This window comes from Elaeis guineensis, chromosome 3 (genome assembly GCF_000442705.2).
Source record: "Elaeis guineensis isolate ETL-2024a chromosome 3, EG11, whole genome shotgun sequence".
Lineage (NCBI taxonomy): Eukaryota > Viridiplantae > Streptophyta > Magnoliopsida > Arecales > Arecaceae > Elaeis > Elaeis guineensis.
In genome coordinates, this window is record NC_025995.2 from 103,001,401 (window position 1) to 103,022,551 (window position 21,151).

Sequence of the window (21,151 nt, forward strand, 5' to 3'; positions counted from 1 at the left end):
CCAAACTTTGAGAGGTGTGCGTTTATCAGGGTGTGCTTTTAAATTTTTCAAGAGAACCCCTGCCCGCCATGTATTATAAGTGGGCCCACGATGGCGACATAGTTTCTGCCTCGTTGGAGGGGGGTCATGGAGGGTCATGTTCTTTGGTTGATCTAAACTCTTCAAAGAAAACGCCGTATCTCGACAGAATGGCGTAAGAAGCAAGCGTCCGTACCTAACCACCTCCCCTCCCCCTCTTTCTTCTCTCTCTTTCTCTCTCTAGACTTCTCGAACACGAGACGGTATTAAGTGTGGCCACCACCTCATCTTCCCCAAATCCCCACGTCTTGAGAATCCCCTCCCCCGTCGGAAGAGCGACAGCGCCCGGCCCTCCTCCGCGCCCTTTGATCTGCACCGCACCCCCTCCTCGCCATTTTCCCCTATATCGCGGTCGCCCTCCAAGGTACTCGAGCTCTCCCCCATCTCCTCCTTCCATTTCTAGCATTTTCTAGGGCTTGATTGCTCTCATGTATTCCACCCAATTCGGGTCGAGTGCACGTCGGTCTCGCGAATGATGCGAACGTTTTTCTTACTTCTTTCGGAATTCATCTGGTGTTTATTTAGGTCGTGTGCGCCAATCCTATGCGCTTGTTTGAAGGCGATGTATTGTTGGGTTTTATTATTTTATATGCTCATCCACTTCTCGGTTTGTTTTATATTTAGTGGGGTAGGTTTTTCTTGGAAATAGATTATGCTTCCTGTTCCTAGAAGAAACTTTAATATCCAATTTGGATTTTTTTTTTTTTTTTTGTGAAATGTTAATTTGGTTCGTACTTGGGACTGTTTATCGATGGCCTCATCGGGCTATTTACTATTAGTCTATTCTCTTTGCTGACAATGGAGTTATGAAGTGAAGTATTTGGAGAAGTTATCGAAGGGAACTTTTGTCAATCACCTGATACGGGTTATTCGGGCACTAGACAATGTGTTCTAGGGATCAGCTTTCCTTCAGAAAAAGAAGAAAAATATGGATGCTTTATATGGTTCACAAGATGCTCTGAGGTTTAGATACCGACCATGTACTTGTTATGTATCTAATCATTCCGAGGCAATGATTGGAATGGGTCAACTTGTGGACTTTCGGATCAAGGTTTACATATGTGCTTTGATGTGATCCACCATCACTGTCTTATGGTGTGGAAAGCAATGGATACTCTGCAACGCTATTGAGTCATTATCGTTAAGTTAAACTGCCAGGCATACATCATGGTACATGCCTATAGAGATCCTTGCACATAATAGGTGCATGTTTGATGCATTGGATCATGGAGGAAAATATAAAGTTGCAGATGCTTAAGTGGATAGACTGGTGAATCTTGAGTTGGTAGGAATGGCAGTTATGTTTGAGAGAACGATCATACAAATCTTTTCAAGGCCTTTTCTTTGGTGGTTTCTTAAGTGTACTTGTGTAAATTCTTCCTCCAATTTTTTCCCTATGACTTCGTTTTCTAAATGTGGCATGACTTGTTCATATACGTATCAGTTGCTACATCTAGGGATGTTGATCGAGTTTTTAAGTTACCTTTTGTGAGAACATGTCAATCAAAAAGTCTGGCCTATCAATAAAGTTTTCATTGTACCTATGTGCCAGTATTCATGCATTTGAACAAAATGAGTTGATTTCAGACCTGGATTTTAGAATCTCATTTCCAGGCTTTAGGATAGAATTAAACTATTATAATATCAAAGTTAAAGGATGGTGTATGGCAATGTTTTAGACTAAGGTTATGGAATAAAAAGGAAAAGTTATCTTAACCCTCACGTTGAACAAGCATTTTAGAGAACATAGCCTCTTTCTACTGATGTTCTCATGCATTTTTTGTGGTGTTTTGCTTTGCTTACATGTGCCAAGAAAATAATTAATAAGGAACATTTTATTGGTTGAGAGGAGAAAAGCAAGGATGAGTGGATGAGAGGTTAAAATACCTAGATTGAGAACTGACACAAACATGGAATTTGTCTTCTGTCGGCAGAAGGCTTTATTTTTTGTGGGGCATGGCCCAATGTTGTTAAGATCGGGATCGAGTAAATCGTAGAGGGGGCCAGATTGGAGTTGATTGTAGATCTTAAGATTTCTTCTGATTATTTAGGACTTTTTAGATATAAAAGCAATGTGAAAATTGAAGTATAAGTCAACTATAAAGTAAATGAATGGAGAATAAAAAGTCATACATGCCGCTTTAGTTTTCACCAATATAGACCCATATATAGCATGTCTAGTGAAACAAATGTTTTGTTTGGTTATTCAAGAAATTTATATATTATCTATCAATTTAGTTATCCATTTAGATAGTATTTAACATATGAATTAAAAATATAAATATTTGCATCTTGTTTTTAACCCTATAACCTCATACAGTAGACCTGCTAATTTTACTACTAAATGCTTATTGGTGATAATTAATTTAAAATCCACAAAGTTAAGACATTGGACCTGCCCATGATTTAATGTGCAGTTAGTTTAATCAAGCTGGATTTATGATCCAAAGGAATGCATAATCCATTATATAGATCTACATCTTGTGATCCTCCATTGATTTTGATTCAGGATGGGATCTGGATTGTTTAGGGTCACTTTGATCCTGATGGCAAGATCCGGATCATGAATCGTAAGATTTTAACAACAATGTTGTGGCCCCCTTCTACATGAACCCTTTAATACTGCTTTAATGAGTTTTTTCGTCCAATTATTATTATTATTTTATGGTTTCCAAAGGTATTAGGGAAATTTTAGTGATTATTAATGCTAAGCAGTTTTTGAAAGAAAGTCTGTATTTTATCTCCTAGACATAAATAAGGCCAATGGCACAGGTTTTCATAATTTTAACAATTGAATGTTCGAATGGTTATAGGATTGTTTCTTCTAGTAGTTTAGAGAGATGATCACCATGATCTTAATATCATTTGCATATTTATTTAAAATTCATTGTCATTGCATAAGAAATTAGTAGTTATGGATTTTATTTAGATTTTGTTTTCATGGCCTTCTCTTTTCACCTTTCAAAGAAGTGTTCTGAAATATTTCTGATGGGTTTTATCTGGGGTTCCATAGATCTAGGTTTTGCTATTTTTAAATAGGGAAAAATATTTTTCTTTATCTTCTTATTTCTTTTGCAAGAAGTATTGAAGTGTTCTGGTCAATTAAAAAGTTGTGTCTGTCCCATTAAGAATTTAAACAGAAATGAAGGAGAAATGGTGTCAAATCAGTTCTATGATGAATAACAGATAGTTGCTTCTTTCTTCCAGTCTCTTTTTTATATCTTTAATCCTTCTATTCCCTATTTGTGCTTGAGCTTTCACCGGGGATTATAGAAACATTTGCCTTTGTAACGTAGATTTATTCCCGTGCAGAATTTCTGCACAGAAATTTGAAAATAGTTGGATTTTGTGTTTGCCTTCATGTCCAAAATCTATTTCAGATCTCCTCCTGTTGTAGGTTTTATCTTCTAGATAAGATCTATAAAACTGAAGCATTGAAATGCAGTTTGGTATATATCCTTGGTCACAAGCCCTTGCATCTCTCAAAATTCTTGTCAAGTATTTCATATGGGCATATTTGGTTGACTATAGGGATGCAAATGGTGATTGACTATAAGTGGTCTTGGGCTTTGTAAGTTGTAACAATAATAGAAAGCATAAGGAATTTCTTTTTGAGCAAAAAAGAAAAGCATAGGGAAAGTTGTAGCATATAATGCTGCGCTGCCATTTTAATTACAAGGGGGCAAAGATGGACTCACTTTTCTTTGAATCAAACATGCACCCCTCCCCTTCCCTTCTCCATTCCCCTGGCTCAAAAGCCACTTGTTTTTTTGGCTCCAATAATGGTCACCCCTTGGCAGTTTTCTCCCAGTTCCTTACATTACCTGCCTGCACCTCTCCCATTGGTATTTGCATCTGCACTCGCATCCAATCAAACTGAACAATTGTAGCTAGAGTAGTTATAAATTCAGCCTAATATACTCCAACTGCTCGACCACTTGAGTTTTGACAATTAGATGTTTCCTATGTATGCATGTTATTCTTGTTATGGATTAGAGTTATGTGGCTGATCTCATGAAGTTTTGGAGTTTTGTAAATAATTGTTAATGTTTTATATAACTTCTAGTACATGAAATGGATTTCAATATATATATAATCTTGATACCCATAGCATACTTGTACTCATGATCAATCCTATACAGCTTATAGGTTATGACCTATGATGTCAAGCTACCACGATATATGCTTAATTTGGTGAATTTTGAACTCATGGACCTGTTTAAGTGAAGAAAGGATAGTAATAATTTGGCCAAATTAGAATCATCATTTTAGAAAGTGTTGCGTGACTTGGATGAGGTTTTTGGATTTGGTGTGTCATTCAAGTTATGACAGATGCTCTGAAGTCAAATTCTTCATAAGGCTAGCCAAAAATAGAATTTTGATTTGCTATTCTTGAAATTGACTTGACTATGCTGAGTGATCCTAATGATAGGGTTAATCATCTATGAAATTCATAGGAGGCTCAATTCTTCTTCCCCTTGCCGCACCCCCCCTTGTGGGGTATACTCTTTGATGGCTTTTCGAATGCATTACAGGAAATTGTTGTTGTTGTTGTTGTCGTCGTTTATTTTATTTATAAAATTAAAAATCATATGCATCACACATGCCACATTCTTGTTTTAATAAAAGGAGGATATCCAACTTGTTTGGCAGTATTTTATGGGTCGGATTATTTATATAGCATGAATAGCTTATCGTGCTCTCTTAACTAGCACTAAGGATTCAAGTCCCAATGAACATCCCGCAGGACACTAGGACGCGGTGCCATCCCATGTGTCAAGACATGATTGTCCTGCCATCATCTTAGCGTTCTAATCGGCACATCTTGGAACATCCCTTGTCACAAGTGTCGGGAAAGCCCTATGCCATGTGATTTAAAATCTTGATTAGCACTAATATGCATGATCACAATCAATCATCAATCTTATTTCAAAACCATCTTATAATTGTTTCAATATATCCTATTCATCATGCATAGGTCAAATTGTGATTCGTGATTCCCCAAAGAACAACTTAAACATGATTGCTTCTTATTCTTTATATGTCTGTTCATCTAATTTACCCTAGACCTGACCAGGACCTATTTTTTATTTTTGTACGGTTCTTTTGTGCCAAAATATCAAATGTATACATAATTGTGGAGTATCAGTTCCACCCTACAACTCATTTAAGTTTGCCAAAGCTAAAAGATAAAATGATTTGGCTGAAACATGATGCTTCTAATAAGATGGAACGTTGCAACTTGCAAGTGATAAATTAAGTGCCTAATTGTCCAATGTACTCATTCGCAATTTGATATATAATTGTTAATGTTTTATATAACTGCTAGTGCATGAATTGGATTTTAGTGATACAGCAGATGGCTTGTATATTGTTCCATTGTTGATCACATTCATAATAAATCACAGCCCTTTGATTAATTTCTGTAATCAGTTTAAGTTTGGTGTGGGAAGCCCTTGTTTCACAGGACTTTTTGTAATTAGATGCATTTGATAACTTAATGACAATCTCCCTATCAAATTCTTCTCCCAGCATTTGCTTTCTAATTTCATTCTGATTATAATAGGATCAAGTAAATTGTGTAGACTCTACATGGGTTGATTCACTTCAGATGAAATAAATGATTGTTTCAGACCTTATTGTTATTTCCTTAGGTTGTGGAAGTCAGCTTATTTCCTTTCCTAGTTTCCTTTATCATATATTTAATTTTGTTGGTTTTGAAATTCTAGAGTGTTTTTGATTTCCAGATTTTGCCAAAGATGGAAAGAAGTACCAGAAGCCATCGTCGCCGTTCATCTCATAGGATCAGGTCAACTCCATATCCTTTACCTTCATACCAAAGGAAAGTTCCCAGAAAAGAAGAAAATCCAAGGAAAGCATTATTGGCCTGGGAAAAGAAGGATTGGGAAGATGCAACGTGCCCTGTGTGCTTGGAGTTCCCACACGATGCTGTCCTCCTCCTCTGCTCGTCTCATGACAAGGGCTGCCGTCCCTACATGTGTGCGACGAGCTACCACTTCTCTAACTGCCTTGATCAATTCCAGAAGGCATATGCTAAAGAGGCATCCTCTCATAATGAGACTCTGGCAGAAAACTTGAGCCATGGTTGGCCTGCATGGAAGAAATCTGAGGTAATGGAGCTAACATGCCCTCTATGTCGTGGGCAGGTGAAGGGATGGACAGTGGTGGAACCAGCACGAGAACATCTCAATAGAAAAAAGAGAAGCTGCATGCAGGACAATTGCTCATTCATGGGGTCATACAAAGAGCTCTGGAAGCATGTGAAGGCTGAGCATCCATTTGCAAAGCCTCATGCTGTGGACCCTGCACATGAACAGAAATGGAGAGCATTGGAGTACCAGAGCGAGCGGGCAGATGTGCTTAGTACGATAAGGTCATCGATGCCAAGGGCAGTGGTGTTTGGTGATTATGTGATCGACATGGATGATAGTGAACTTGATACTGATGATGATGGGGATGGAATCTTTGAAGGAAATAGGAGTATTTTTTATTTGATCTTTCAGGAGGCTGCTCGCCGTGCACGGCGAAACATAAGCAATGGTGTATCTGAGGTTAGGGAAGAGGATGATGGTCTTGTTCCTGTCATGGCGGCGGCGGCTGGTGGTGGTGGTGGTGGTGCTGCTGCTGCTGATTTAACTGTTGTTCGCTCCTCGGAGGAATATGATGAAAGTGCTGCAGCACGTGTAATCAGATCTGACAGACAACAGAGGCTGCTGCAGCAGCGTCGTGGTAGGAGACGGGGGAGAAGTGTGAACTGATGAAGAATCAAGATGGCTTGGAGGGTTCATTATTGGCTAGTTAAAGTGGAGGAAGGCCACATTTATGATGTTTAGTTACCAGATATATTTGAATTATCTTTTTTTAAAAAAAAAATTAATGTTCATTTACTTAAGGTGTCATCCAGTATTCAGTATTTTATGTCAATTATTTACCTGGCTGGTGGTGGCAGCCCAGAAAGCATTGATGAGCCCTGATAATTATGGTTGCTTGGCATGTTGCATATTCCGGTAAGAATCCATGGCTGAATCCGCATACATCTCCCGTTTCTGGTTTTGTTCAATTTGGAGTTACTGTCTGGTTCTTTCCTTTAAATGTCTCGAATATGGTGGTTCGTTCTGCACCTTATTTGTTTGACATACATGGTTCTCTTCTTGCTAGATCATTCAAAGCAGCGATTGTTCATCGCGTATTGGAAGGGTAACGATGGAACTTGGGCATGAAATTGCCTGGACTCTTCACTGTTATTGGATTATTTATAAAATCTGAATATAAAAATATGGTATTTTATTGAGTGAATAGCGTGCGGTCATTCTTCCCTAAATGATGGGAAAATGCATGTCTTTTCACAAACCTTTTTCCAGAATATGCTTGCATAAAATAAAAGGGTCTCGTACTGTCCGATGTTTTAAATTTTATGTGATGAAGGTCTAATTTTTCGGATATTCTGCTATCCCGCCCAATCCCATCAGCTAATCCTAGTAGGCACCCTCCTTTTGCCCATTCTTGTATTTTTTATTTATTTATTTTTTTATCTTTTTTTTCTTCCTTTTTTATTTTCTTTTTATTCTCTTTTTTTTATTTATATATGTTTTTTATTTTTATTTTTATTTTTTTAATTTTTTTTCTTCTTCTCTTCCTTTCTTTTCTCTTCCTTCTTGTTATTTTGTCTGGATGCATTTCGAAGTTTCGCTCCCATCTCATCAAAATTTAAAACATTGCTAAATCCTGTCCGTTAGATCATAAACATCTTCTTAGCTAAACTATAGGTTGTCGCTGGCAAATGAAGCTCGGTCGAGTAAAAATGTCTAGGAAAATTTTGTAACAGCTGCAGCTATTGGAGGAACGCATTGCAAGTCCCGGAAGCTTATGTACAATAGAGCAAATAAGAGAAAGTTTCTTGAAGAAGTGATGCCCATAAGCTGTGCTTAATATGATCATACGGGAGTGCAAAAATTTCACCAACACACTTCAAAAGTCTTTAAAGCTCTCATTCAGATTTTAAGCCAGCCTGAGCATTGGTATCCCTTGTACATGATTCTTCAGAGCCGTCCACATGGGGTGATTGTCAGTTGAGCATTTTCTGAAAATCAAACTAAGACGATGTGGGATCCAGTTGCGATTGGAGGCATTTTATATCATGTTGTGGTGTAACTCGAACACCAGAACGACTATTGAAGTTTGAGCGCACCACATTAAATGCTTACAGAAACTCGCAGATAGCACGCAAACCACACAGGAACTTGCGCATGGACCGTCTCCCAGATGGCACGCAAACCACGCAGGCCTTTTCAAAGCCAAAACTGGGAGAAAGAAGCGGTCAAATAAACAAATGTCATACTCCAATAACTATCAAACCCCTTGTATTATGGGACCTCATCGACCTTTCGACGTGATGTTGCCGTCTGAACCCGCCACCTTTATGAGGGATCTCCAGCTTAAATTCTTGGCTTCCCAACTCATCCCAAAGAAGAATTCAGCTCCCTACCAGACCAGAAAAACGATCAGCATATAAAATGGAAGGCAAAGATAGCAGGCAGCACCAGGCAGAGCACCCAGATAGAAAGGAAGTCATCATCAGAGTCTACGAAGAACCAGTGCTGAGACCCAAAGCTCGTCCTTCGACCGAGCATTGGAGACCTCGTCCACCGTCGCTTGGCTACGACCGCAGGGGGCTGCTTCTCGCTTACTCTCAAGAGCTGAGGCAGTTCCATGCAGAGCAGAGCCAAACCGATAAGAAGATACCAAGACCTGATTGGAAGAAATGGAAGGCGGCCTTCACTTTCACTGATCTCAGTGTAAGCTAGCCGACTTGGAACTCGTCACACCAATTCCTTGTTTACCAAATGAGAGATCCTAGTGCGAAGAGTGAGTGGTAGCATCAAGGACTAGTTAGTTTTAATCTTGAGTTCGTTGGCATGTCTTAGATGAGGAATGGCCTACGACGGAAGTTTCGGTTGTGGATTCGGAGAGTTTTGGGTTCCGTTAGAAGAACGCAACGGGATTGCGAGCTAATCATACCAGAGGATAAAAGCTCTCGTACATGTTGCGACCGTGTAGGTGAAACAATACCAGTTTTGTTTTGCAACTGCTTTGATTTTTTTTTTTTTTTTTTTCTAGCAATTTTTGCGCTAATATGTGCTCGGCTTTGTGGCGGATTCAGAGGCGGTGGAGGCGTGTGCTGAGCCGGATTTCATGGGTTTGCCAGTGTGGTTGTGGCGTCTGAAATTTTGCATGTTCGCATTTTGAAAGCTCTCTGCATGCAAGCACCGTTCATGTGCTGAACAGTTTACTGTTTCTATTTTAATTCAATTTTATGAACATAAGAGGACACTAAAAGCAGCTATGCTTACCGGTTTAAATGATCTGCATTAGGCTGCTGATCTTATCAATGTTCCTCATTTTTTTGGTACATGATCTTATGTATGTTTCTGTTGTTTAATTAAGAACAGTATTCTTTCTTATCATTTTAATCAATTGATGAAATATGTTTAGCCATGGTGTTTTATTGGAAACACTGAACAAATGATCTGTTTATCTTTTTTTCTCTTTTACTTAAATTTTATTCACGTGAGAGGACATTAAGAGAAGCTCCGTTCACCTGTTTAAAGGATTTGCATTAGGCTGTTGATCTTGTGTACGTTTATTATTTTTTGGGTACATAATCTTACATATGTTCCTGTCGTTTAATTAAGAACGGCATTCTCATACTCCTATTTTAATCGATTGATTAAATAGGTTTAGTTGTGCTATTTTATTGGAAATACTGAACAAATGATCTGTTTATCTTGCGAACCGCCATCCTTGCACCTAGGTGGGAAATACCAATGAGAATGCTTAGGTACCTTCATTCATGGCATCAAAAAAATTGCATCATGTATGTAGCAATATTTCTGTGTTTTTTGGTTCCAATTTGCTTCCACAAGTGTCTAATATGGAATGCTACATATGGCATGTGTGATGCTTGTGATGTGATGCCACAAAATTATATATGATGGGAAGTTGAGGAGTCCTATGGTGCTTCACCAACCATCTCGGAGTATCAGTTATGCAGTAGAATAGAAATAAGTAGAGATATAAAATTCCTGCCATAACATTTCAGAGTTAGAGATCCTGTAATAGAAATCGACAGATATGATAACCCCCACAACAACTTTGCATTAGTATAAGCTCCAGTTGTGTTTCAGATCAAGAGATTACTGTGACAGTGGAACTTTACTAGATTACCTACGTGGTGCAATATCTAATATCATTCAGACTTCTCCGATTCAGCAATTTTATTATGCGACTGTGAGAAATTATTTGCTGGGGTAATTTTCATTAGAGTACTCAAAACAAGGCCGTCCAAGTACCTCAATATGAATATAAACAGAGTAAACACCTATATAGCATGCAGTCATGCAGCTGTTACACATTCTATTCCACTAATATAAGGGCAAAATAATCTTTTACCAGTTGTTTCCGAAGGCAGAAAATACAGCAATGCAAATTACCAATATAACTGGCAACAAGGGTGACTGACCTGAGAGAACAGAACAGTTGAAATGGTAAATATCCGTCACCAGTTTGAGGACATGTACATCTGCGAGCATGAACTGTGTGGGCATAAGTACCTAATTAAGATAAATAATTAAAGTGCACAATTCACCCGCACATTAACTATACTAAAGTACACCACCCGCACAGTCACAGGTCCTAAAATCAATTTATCTGATACTGGTGTTGGCTAAGAACACCCACAAGTAAACTGAGCATATAGCCCACAGAGCTGGATTTCACAAAAAAGAGCACTCACAACCAGTTGAAATTAGGATTTTGATAACTAGTTCATTGAACCAGTGCAACTCATGAAACCAGATTGGCCTTTCTGTCCTCCAGAAGTTTCAGTTCTTCGCGCCATCCTTCCATCTTTGCCATCTTCTCTAACTGCTCAGGTTTCAAATTTTGTTGGTTTCCCTGTAACTGTGCTTCCGCAAGCCGAATCTGCAACACATGATACAAGACATAAATTTAAAATATTCAAGCTCAGATTTAGGCATGGTGTTTTGCAATTTTTTTGGGTCAGACATGCTAGACCCATTTCATCATTCCAAACAACATTAAAAGACAGCTGGAAGGTATGTTCACCTCCATTTTCGAAAGAAAAACCTCAAACAATTGCTTAAACCCACATATAAATAAAACCCATCGCTAACCCCTTGGTTTATAAGACCCTTCTCTCCCCCCTTCTCTTCTCTCATCCACCAATCGCTCATGGTATTCCTCATTCTCCCTTTACTTCAATTCTGTGTATTTTGCTTAAAACCACATGTTAGGAGAAACAAAGTGCAAGTCAGGCTTACTTCAAATTCCCAGGGCATGAAATAGATAGGAGGATCCTCCTAACTGCCCAAAAATAATGAAGAAAACTGGATATCTTTTCATACATTTCTAACATAAAGTTTTAGCATCTCACATAAATGGATAATTTTTTATTTAAATTGAACCAGAAAAATATGATGGATGGCTGCTCAACATGGCATCAGCCACTCAAATATGAACTCACTTCTGTGCTTGCATGTGTCTACACGTCCACTTATCTTGTATAACAAAAATGGCGACCTGTCTGAAGATTAAAAAAGTGCTATAACAAGTGGGAAAAAAAAAACTGAACATACTATGTAAAAATCCAAAAATTACATGATCTTTTTAAAAATCTTCAGAAACTCAGCAACAAAAACCACAAAAACAAATCAACATACAGAATTAAGGATCTAATCTTGTTCCATAAATTTTAACTCTAACTTCAGGAAGAAAGTAAAACTTAAAGACATCTTCAATAAAAACTAGATATTGCCAGGCTGCCTACAAAATGCTATCCAAACAAAGGTCATCAAAATAAATGGCATGCACCATGCATGAGAAAGTCACCTTCTTTTTCAGTGCTCGAATCCTTCTATCTATATCAGGACCAGAAGCTTCTGGTTTTGGATCTTCCTTTAAATTTGTCGAAGGGCTAACCACCACAGATGCCGTGGAAAGAGAGATCCTACCCATCTGGTCAGTCACTGATTCCATGGACTCCAATCTCTGGGGCATGAGTTCAGCAGAAGGAACCTCTTCAGATTTTACCATCTCGGCTTGCTCTGAATCCAAGTTCTTGCCCTTCTCAGTTGATGAAGCAAGTGCAGCCTGCCATCAGACAGTTGGTCACATTCTCGATGATAATGGCCCCAATCGATTATCATAAACAACCATCAAAATTAACCAACAAATCAAGAAGACATCATGCATAACAACACATTTTAGCTGCCCAAGAAATGATGTCTTTTACCACAGCTGGGATAGACATATCAGATTATAGGTGATGCATCATATTAAGACATTTCCAGCAGTATTTGTACAACAATGTTACAAGTGCCAGCTCAAAGCTATGGAATTACCCAGAACAATATCAACAAGGGGTGTTTGCATGCACTGGCATGCTACGCTGGGCATCAGTTTTCAAAGTGAAATAACCAGCATAGGGCGCATACTGGCGAAGAGAATATATAAGATGGCAGAAATGAGAGATATAAGATGGCAGAAAGGAGAGAAACAAAGCTCTAGCATTGGGCAAGTGTGCTGTATTTGATATAGCTCTTTGCAATTTTATATAAATTGATGAATATACTCACTTTTGACTGGTGATTTTCATGTTTCGCTCCCTTAAATAAAGCAACAAAATTAACAAAAGAGCTGCATTTAAGATCCAAGCACTTGGAGTGAGACAAGCAATGCAATCACTATAAAGGTTAGTGGTTTCATCCCTCTTTTCAATCAAACATCACAAGTTCATCTTAGGTCAGACTTGCCTATCCTAGGATAAATGGATGGTAGTTCCATTGAAGGAAAAAGAGGGTAGGGTGATGCTTGAATAGGCTATTCGGAAGTTTATCAATGCAGGTCAATGAAAAGCCAGATGTAGTTGCAAATTTAATTGATGTATAGAGACACAACCAGGAAATAAAAGGGAATTTGGTTGAAGAAAAAAATTGAGAAACTCAAGCTTATATATGACATGGATAGATTGGAAATATCAAGTGAAGCAAAATTCATAAACCCAACTTCAGATGATCCATTTGATGATGAACAGAAAATTGTGATATACGTGACAAATGATTGATGAATAGATTCTAGAAGGTTCAACAACACATATGAATGAGTAGCACTTGTTCAACTTCCCCTACAAGCAGACTGAAACCATACATCAAGCCTAGACATACTATTTTAAAGATACACAAGTATGCAACTCTCTAAAGCATCTATCCATCGCCCCCTCGAAATTTGTAGTATAAATTTCTCCAACTTTGTACTCAGGTAAGTCAATTCAAGTTCAATGCCTTGAATAGAATTTCCTGTTTCTGTTCCACAAGCATTTGTCTTTCAATTCAACCAATTGCACTCATTTGCAATATGCTTTTAAGTTTCAACCTTGAATTTCCTTCAGCTCTTTGTTCATAAGATGATAAATTGTTGTTTCTATTACAATTCTTTCATATCTTTTTTGGCAGTCATCCAGGTTTTGGCATAAATATTGTTTTCAATCGAGACTTTACTGTAAGTTTTTATTTTATGGTTTAGAATTGACTTTGTTATTCAACATTTTAATAAAAGGTTTTTTTTCTCATTAAATTTACCGAAAGCAGTTTCCTGAAAGGCTAGCACGCATAACTCCTGTTCCATTTACTTAATATGGGAACTTTCTTTTTAGTTATTTGAAATGAGTTGCTGACTTTTTTGGGGCAAAGCTTGACATAAGGGTCACCAAATTCAAGTTGTTTATTCAAATGTCAATGATGATACATCATTTAAGATCCCCTAGACAATACTGCACAAGTTAAATTTGAGGAAATACACTCACGTTACATTTCTAATTCCAATTGGACTAAGCAAACCAGATGAAACCAAAATACAAATAGCCTAATGTAATGATAACAGACCAGGCTTTTGACACTAGTAAGGATGGAACCTTGCTAGCGAACTTAGAAACCTGATTTAAATAACAAAGAATTTTTCAAGCCAATTTGTATGGTCAAAAAAATTATATTTAATTAAGCAAAGTGAAGGCTATATGGCAAACTATCTCATATGGAAAAAGTGCTGGAATAATGTTGACTAAAGAAAGTAGAGAGTTGTGGCCATGTCTGGCCAAGATCAACACAGAGCTCTACTTATAAATGGTAAGTCTCCTTTTTCCATTTAGATGCTCCACTTTACTTTCCTTAATTTTCCTCTCCTTGCGTAACACATTAACATCTACTTGTAGACTAAATCAGACCTATGGGAGTTCTCGGAATAGCAAGATTGGCTACAGATCTTAAAATACATTCAAGGTTCATTGACCAGAGTTAGCAAATATTCACTTCTATAAGATAAGCAACTATTTAAAACATTTATTCATTATAACTTGCTATCTAACAATGTTTAAAGAAAATTTCCCATGCCCAAGTGAAGCTTAATATAGAACATTAGCTTACACATCTCCAGACTCTCCACCTTCCCATTAATCAACTTTTGTAATTCCTCCAATTCATTCTCTTTTTGTTTTGACAGGTGCCTCCAAGTCAATCTTGTTCCATCATTGTTTCACCTGGAACAATGTCACATAACTTGATTGCAGTATTAGACCTAAACCATTTAAACATTATTTTTCCTAAATTATATCACATGAATCATACTACAACTACAACTTATGAACCTGCATCTTCAATAGTGGTATCAAAGCCTCAACATCAAAAGCACAGGTATTTCATTATTACATAAGCATATTGTTTGATAGTCCAACTTAAATTAAAAATTTATAATGGTTTTAAAATAACCTAGTACAAAGCGCATAAACATAACCTATGTTTCAAGGGAACTGGGTTTGAATAACCATGGCTTGGTTTGTTGTGAGCTTGAAACTCATGGCCAAACATCAATATAAGAACCCAGGGCCAGCCTTTCATGAACATGACAACCCAGTCCAAATAAATATAATATATAGTTACCATATTATGCATACACTGATATAGATGTGTTATGTAGTAGATAACTAAACACCAGAAGGTCAAAGAGATTATGCTTATGGCAACCATGATTCTTGCCTACCCAAATCAAATAACAGGCTAGCCTGTGTTCTTCAAAATCAGAAGCCACCCAAGAATGATCCAGGACCACAAAACAAATAGTAATTAGTGGCATTCTTTTGTCAAAAGACTAATTCATATTGTTCCAGGTTTTTTAAATCTTCAGGGTTTTTAATTCTTTTGTTAAATTTTAGCTTATATGTACAAAATTAGTTTAAGAGCCTATACTTTTGAATTGAATTCTTCGTCTTTTGATTATATAGGGCACCAAAAAATAATTACACCTAACAAAAAATCAGTTTCAGTAATATTTGGAGGGAAAAAGGCAACAAAACACCAACTTTTTCATCATGTTTTATTCTGCTGATCTACGAGGACCTTGCTTTAAAAACAAACAAAAGATGGAAAGAAAAAAAGACCATAAAAATTTAAAGGGGTAAAAGATCGAAAAACTCTAAGAGTATATGTTTTATGGACGTTCCTTTTCATTTTTCATGAGAAGTGCACCACAAACTCATACAAGCAGGTATCTACAATAGATTTAGAAACTGCCAGAACAGGACAGTAACATCAGTATCATACTATTCTGATGTGAAACCCACACCAGTACGAGTGCCGAGACACCGAAATGATCCATATCAGTATGTATTGGCCATACTAGTGTACCGATACATATTGATAGTACTATGTTGACAGTATGCTGGTGTTGATTGTTTTCATTCTTTTCGATGCTGTCGATTTAGATACATACTATTGGTATTGGTACCGTACTAATATCATACTGTTCTAATGAAAAATTTGTAAGAAGTTTGATATCAGTATTTAAAACCTTCACACTACCGCAACAAATTTTCCATTGCGATGGGCAATGAGCAACAAACATGTACTAGTGATCAAGGAAGCTGAGTTCCTATCAAGATTCACTATACCTGTATGTACCATCCCGTACCAAGAGTACCGAACCAAGACTCGATATAGAGGGCATACAGCAACCCCTGTACCAGGTGTACCAACATTGCACCAATATAGCACTGGTACGGGGTGCAGATGGCGAACCTTGGTTCAACATTTTGTATCTACCTATTTCTACAAAGTAAATCATCCATTGGTTACTTAGATCATTAGATGGGTCTCACCAATCAAAATTGGTTATTACAAAAGTAAATAAATACTGGGACCATCCAATTTATATTTCATCCGTTTACACACCCATTGTTGGATTGGTGTGATGCAGAGGACTAGATTGATACATGAATTAGAATTTGGAAAGTATGAATGAATGATGGAAACAACAATAAACATAAAACAATACATAATGTTCATTCAAACTATAGCAATATGGAAACTTCAAGGTCGGTTCTCTGATACAAGTGAGTAAAGATTACTATGGTAGAAACAAAACTATTGAGTAAAACATATCAGCAGTAGTTTCCGTGGCATTCAAATCCAAGATTTCTTATTTATTAGAGAAAGATAGCACTCAAAACTTTTCCATATAAGGGTGAAAACCAAGAAAAGCAAGTTATTGAGAGGAAATTACAAATGAGGTCAAGCAATTACCTAAAAAATTGGCAAGATCTAAAGGAACAGGCAATGCCAAAATTTTAGGAGGGGTCAGTGCTAGTATTGTACAGATGCCTTGAAGCAAAATCTCAAACTTTGGTGGTGGTGGTGGCAGGCCCCCAGGGCCACTACCCCTAGCTTCGCTCCTTTTCTTTTTATTATGAAAATTTGACTCTTGGGTAAAGAATGTGGGTACTCAAACTAGGCTGGGCTTGGCCAAGTGTACACATAGCCCAAGACAACTTTTGGCCAAGCTCTACCAACCCATATGTGCAACTCTAAAGTTTATCAACATCAATTCCCGAGCCAACAACCGCCATTGATGTAGAATATCAAGATTCTCATTTGAACATGACCGAAATTTGGTGGTTCTATCCCTAACACCTACTTTATTTTTTTTTTTATTTATTTAAATGCACCTCCTAAAAAATATAAACAGGAAATGTTATGTAATTCCTTCAAGTCCAAAAGAAGCTCCCCTTAAAATGGCTAGAAATGAGGCAATATGTATCCAATATCCAATAAAAGTAAACATAGGTTTTAAATCTTATGACATGGGGTTGTCCCGAATTTTCTATAGAATGGGATGCATCACCATCCCGCACAATCCTAACATTCGGAGTAGGTGATGTCCCAAGATGTGCTGATTAGGACATTAGGACAATGGCGGGATGGTCCTGTCCCAACACTTGAGATGGAACCCTATCTTAATGTCCCCCAAGGATGTCCCAAAGATGACCATAAAACAAAATAGTATTCCCATGAGGAGATTGATAATATAGAAGAAAAATAAAGAGATGCAAAAGAACCAGCAAATCATATTTCAAAAACAAGTTAAGAGCAAAGAAGAAAATGAGTTATAGATATAAGTCGAAAATGAAGCTATAATGAATCAGCTCAAGTTCAAACGAACTCTGAAACCTGGTGACAGAAAAGTTACTTAGGCCTTCTTTGGTTGCATATTAAGTGGGTGTTGGTGAAGGTATATTCACTTAACCAACGAAACATTATCCAGAAAAGGGATGTTAAGTCTGCCCAATTAGCACAACAAAATAAGTTTAACTCACATAACTCTCTCCTCTCCCTCCTATTTTTTGCACTTTCTTCCAGACATTATCCTACAGGCCCTTAAACTTCAACCAAGTAGGGAATATTACTAATCCAAGGACAAGTGATTAATGGGTGGTCACTTGGAGCTAAAAATATCTTCCCCTTGGTTAGCTATCCAACATCCAAATGCTACCTTTAAAGAAAATTATAAGATAAAATTAGAATTATTTGAGTATGATTTATATTTACAAGTAGAGATGACTAAAATAAGAAATTAAAAGGGAATTCATGAATGTCCTGAAGTACAATCACTTGAATGCTTACCTGATGAATAAAAGCAAAAATCAATTATTCCAAGATGAGTTTCCATCTCCAACCAAAGAAAAGAGAGTAGGTTTTAAAGATAGGTGCATTAGTCAATTAACTTGATGGGAGGAAAAGAAGATGATGAATATATAAAGAGGGGGAAACAAAATCTCTATCCTCTAATATTCTCTTTTCTTGGAATAGCGCCCTCATATACATGATCTATAGTTTTGGCCGAAACCAATTTGTTTCAATCTAAATGGATCCATTCCAACTAAGACCCATCCAAAACTGACCAAAATTGTTGGTTTTGGCCAAAACAGACCATTGTTTTTAGCAAATAATTACATTTAATGTTTTCTAAAATATATCATTGTGATTCAACTACACATATCTAAGCCTTAATGATTCAATATGTTATTTAAATTTATGTTCATATTATGGTTGAAAAGTAGCAACTTTTTTCGTTTAATCTATAAACAAATTAGAAAACATAGAACTAAAGATGCATATCCACGTTTGGGATCTTTTATAGTTTTAGAGAGTGATATATGTAATTGATTGCATAATCTTGTGCACTTACTGATTTATGTTTGACTGTATGATATTTGATCTTTTTCTCAATATATTACTACGTTCATATGACATATTTGATGGCTGATGCATTAACTTTCAAAACAATTTATTTCAACATGAAACTGCCAAACTACATAACTTATAACTGATGACTTAAAACACAATAAAATGGTTTAATAACTTCCTTTGATTTATCATTTTATTTTTGAATTTTTAAATATTTTTGTCAAAACTCTGAAAACTGGGCAAAACCTTCAAAATTGCTGAAACTGAAAATTTATCACAGAGACCAAAAGTTAAACCAAAATGTAATTTTAAAGCAATGCTCATATATCTCTTGATATCCTCCAAGATAAAATAATTAACATATGAAGGGGAAGTTCAATACAAGCTGATTATGTGTGTTTTTTTAATGGGTTAGAAGGCACAATTTGAGTCTCTTTGATAGTCCAAGAGCAAACCACTGTTTCTCTAATGATTAACTGCATCACAATATGGAAGAGATATGTTTCAGCTGGAGGAGAGATATGTGATGGACCACAGAAAAGAAAATTATAATGTTTAATTGATTACAATTGCAAAGGAAAACATCTATTAAATCCAAAAGCATGTTAACATGAAAAACTTCTTTCCCTGCATGGTTTGAAAGCTATAGTTGGAGGGATAAGTTGGAAAGAAGTTAATGGCACCACAACGGATAGAGAGCATCCATTTACCAACTTCTGAGGTCATCTTGAAAAGTCCAAGTTTGTAGCATCAAGCTTGTGAAAGCATCTCTTTCGCTAGTGAAGAGACATAATAATGTACAGAACTAAGTAAGCATGAAATAAAATGGAGAGAACAAAAGTTTGAACAGATTGTGCGTGTGTGCACAAAAAGGCAAAGCAATACATTTATCCAACCCAAAAACAAATTCAAGAAGGTTAAAATCATTATGTTATTCATCTGAATTGGGAAATGCCCCCGTAATCACACCCTTTATCGACTTGGAGGATCTTCTGCGCTCCAGCCTTGAATGGAGCAGTCACAAGTATTCAGACCTGGGTGACTTTTTCAAAGGATAACTTCAGGTAAAAGTTCGGTACTGGAAACTGGAGAGAAGGTGATTCTACCACTGAGGAATGATGAGATAATGTAGTAGTAATAATAATAATAATAACAACAACAGCAGCAACAACAACAATAATAATAAAGAATGAGGGGCTGGTTAGAAAGCTAACAAATTCACAAATTTTGACTTTGGCAAGGTCATTGACAGGGCAGTTGAGAAGGCGCCTGAAACCACATCCAACAAAAGAAAGAGACTTTTGGAGTTGCCTCCAGGTACCTTTATCTATACTTAATGCATAAGCACGAGCCTAGAGTTATATTTACCAGTAATAATCTTCAGTATCACCAAAAAATCTACACCGCTAACAGTACTAATTTTTTTAAAAAAAATCAAAAAAATTGTGCTTATCTACTCCACTTTGATAGTCCTATTTTGATTTATCAGCGTGTCAATGGATGCTGAATAATTTATGAGTCTTTTAACAGCACCAATATCTAGGGCAATGTCAATCAGTATCAAACACTCAACCCATGCTTTAATACTATCGTTCCGACATCAATCTCCAATCATAAGCCACTATTACACGAAGGCAGCGAAAAAGAAACGACCTGATGCCGCTTTTCCTTCTTCCTCTCGTTCCTCTTCGCCGACTTGGTCTTCGGCTTGGCATCCAGCGCCAGATCGTAGCCCGGTGGAACATCAGGCTGAAGCCCTTTCCTCAACTGCATTATGGGCAGAGAAAAAGAAGACAACTTTAGCCCAAGAATCAAAGAAAGACGAAAAAAATTAGGCGCGAGAGAGAGAGTGGATAGCTCACGAGGGCGCCCTTGGACTGGTAGATGGCAACTTCGTCCTGGGGGACGTACCCGGCACGGATGCGGATGGGCTTCCGGAGGGTGCCGTCGGGCCGCCGCGTGGGCGCGAGGATCCGCTCGCCCTCCTTGGGGATGCTGAGGATGCGGGTTATGGGCGACTTCTCGCCGCCGCCGGCGCTGCCCATCGCCTTGCCGGAGACGGAAGGGAGGAGGAGTAGCTCGAGGAAGGGAGAGGAGAAAGGGGAGGAATAGCTGCGGCCTTGCCTGCGGGCGTTCGGTGTATCCGGTGACCCGTCTTGAGGTCACTGCCGCTTTTTACACTGCCGAAAACCGCCGAAGAAGGAAAGCGTGGGGAAGCCGTCGGTTCGCATGGGTTGGGTTTGGGTGCGTCCATCGTGGACCGATGTGGGGTCAAATTGGATCGAATCCAGGGAGGGTTTATTGGTGACATAATTCTGACTCATTGGGTAGATTATTTGGAAAAAAGATTTAGATTGCAATATTTTGTGATTGCAGTATATTTATGAACCGATGTACGGTGTTTTTGCAGTATTCCAGAGTGTGATTAACAATTGATGCAATAAACAAGAAGTTTCTTATCTCAT

The 21,151-nt window shown here is 37.6% G+C and overlaps 2 protein-coding genes across 3 annotated transcripts; one reads left to right on the forward strand and one right to left on the reverse strand.

Annotated features, from left to right (window-relative positions):
* The first annotated feature begins 229 nt into the window (after positions 1-229).
* Positions 230-7,056, forward strand: LOC105041324 (uncharacterized). Its single transcript, XM_010918250.4, has 2 exons — positions 230-442; positions 5,826-7,056. Exon 2 carries the CDS (start codon positions 5,838-5,840, stop codon positions 6,855-6,857), a length of 1,020 nt encoding a protein of 339 aa, XP_010916552.1. The 5' UTR covers positions 230-442; positions 5,826-5,837; the 3' UTR covers positions 6,858-7,056.
* A 3,465-nt stretch (positions 7,057-10,521) lies between these two features.
* Positions 10,522-20,879, reverse strand: LOC105041323 (partner of Y14 and mago). Of its 2 annotated transcripts, XR_003800320.2 has the most exons (5): positions 20,549-20,879; positions 20,340-20,453; positions 12,007-12,267; positions 10,892-11,079; positions 10,522-10,691 (listed from the first exon to the last, which is right to left on the reverse strand). XR_003800320.2 is itself a non-coding variant. In XM_010918249.4 (4 exons), exons 1-4 carry the CDS (start codon positions 20,729-20,731, stop codon positions 10,942-10,944), a joined length of 696 nt encoding a protein of 231 aa, XP_010916551.1. In that variant the 5' UTR covers positions 20,732-20,878; the 3' UTR covers positions 10,522-10,941. The 2 variants fall into 2 exon arrangements, 1 of the variants encoding a protein (XP_010916551.1); XM_010918249.4 differs by having other exon boundaries at positions 10,522-11,079; positions 20,549-20,878.
* Positions 20,880-21,151: the final 272 nt, after the last annotated feature.

Bases quoted from the DNA above. Each gene is read 5' to 3' on its own strand.
- LOC105041324 (XM_010918250.4), top strand. From the start codon at position 5,838: ATGGAAAGAAGTACCAGAAGCCATCGTCGCCGTTCATCTCATAGGATC.
- LOC105041323 (XM_010918249.4), bottom strand. From the start codon at position 20,731: ATGGGCAGCGCCGGCGGCGGCGAGAAGTCGCCCATAACCCGCATCCTC. The intron at 20,454-20,548 runs GTGAGCTATCCA...CCCATAATGCAG, and splicing joins ACCAGTCCAAGGGCGCCCTC to TTGAGGAAAGGGCTTCAGCC. The intron at 11,080-12,006 runs GTGACTTTCTCA...CATGTGTTGCAG, and splicing joins TTCGAGCACTGAAAAAGAAG to ATTCGGCTTGCGGAAGCACA.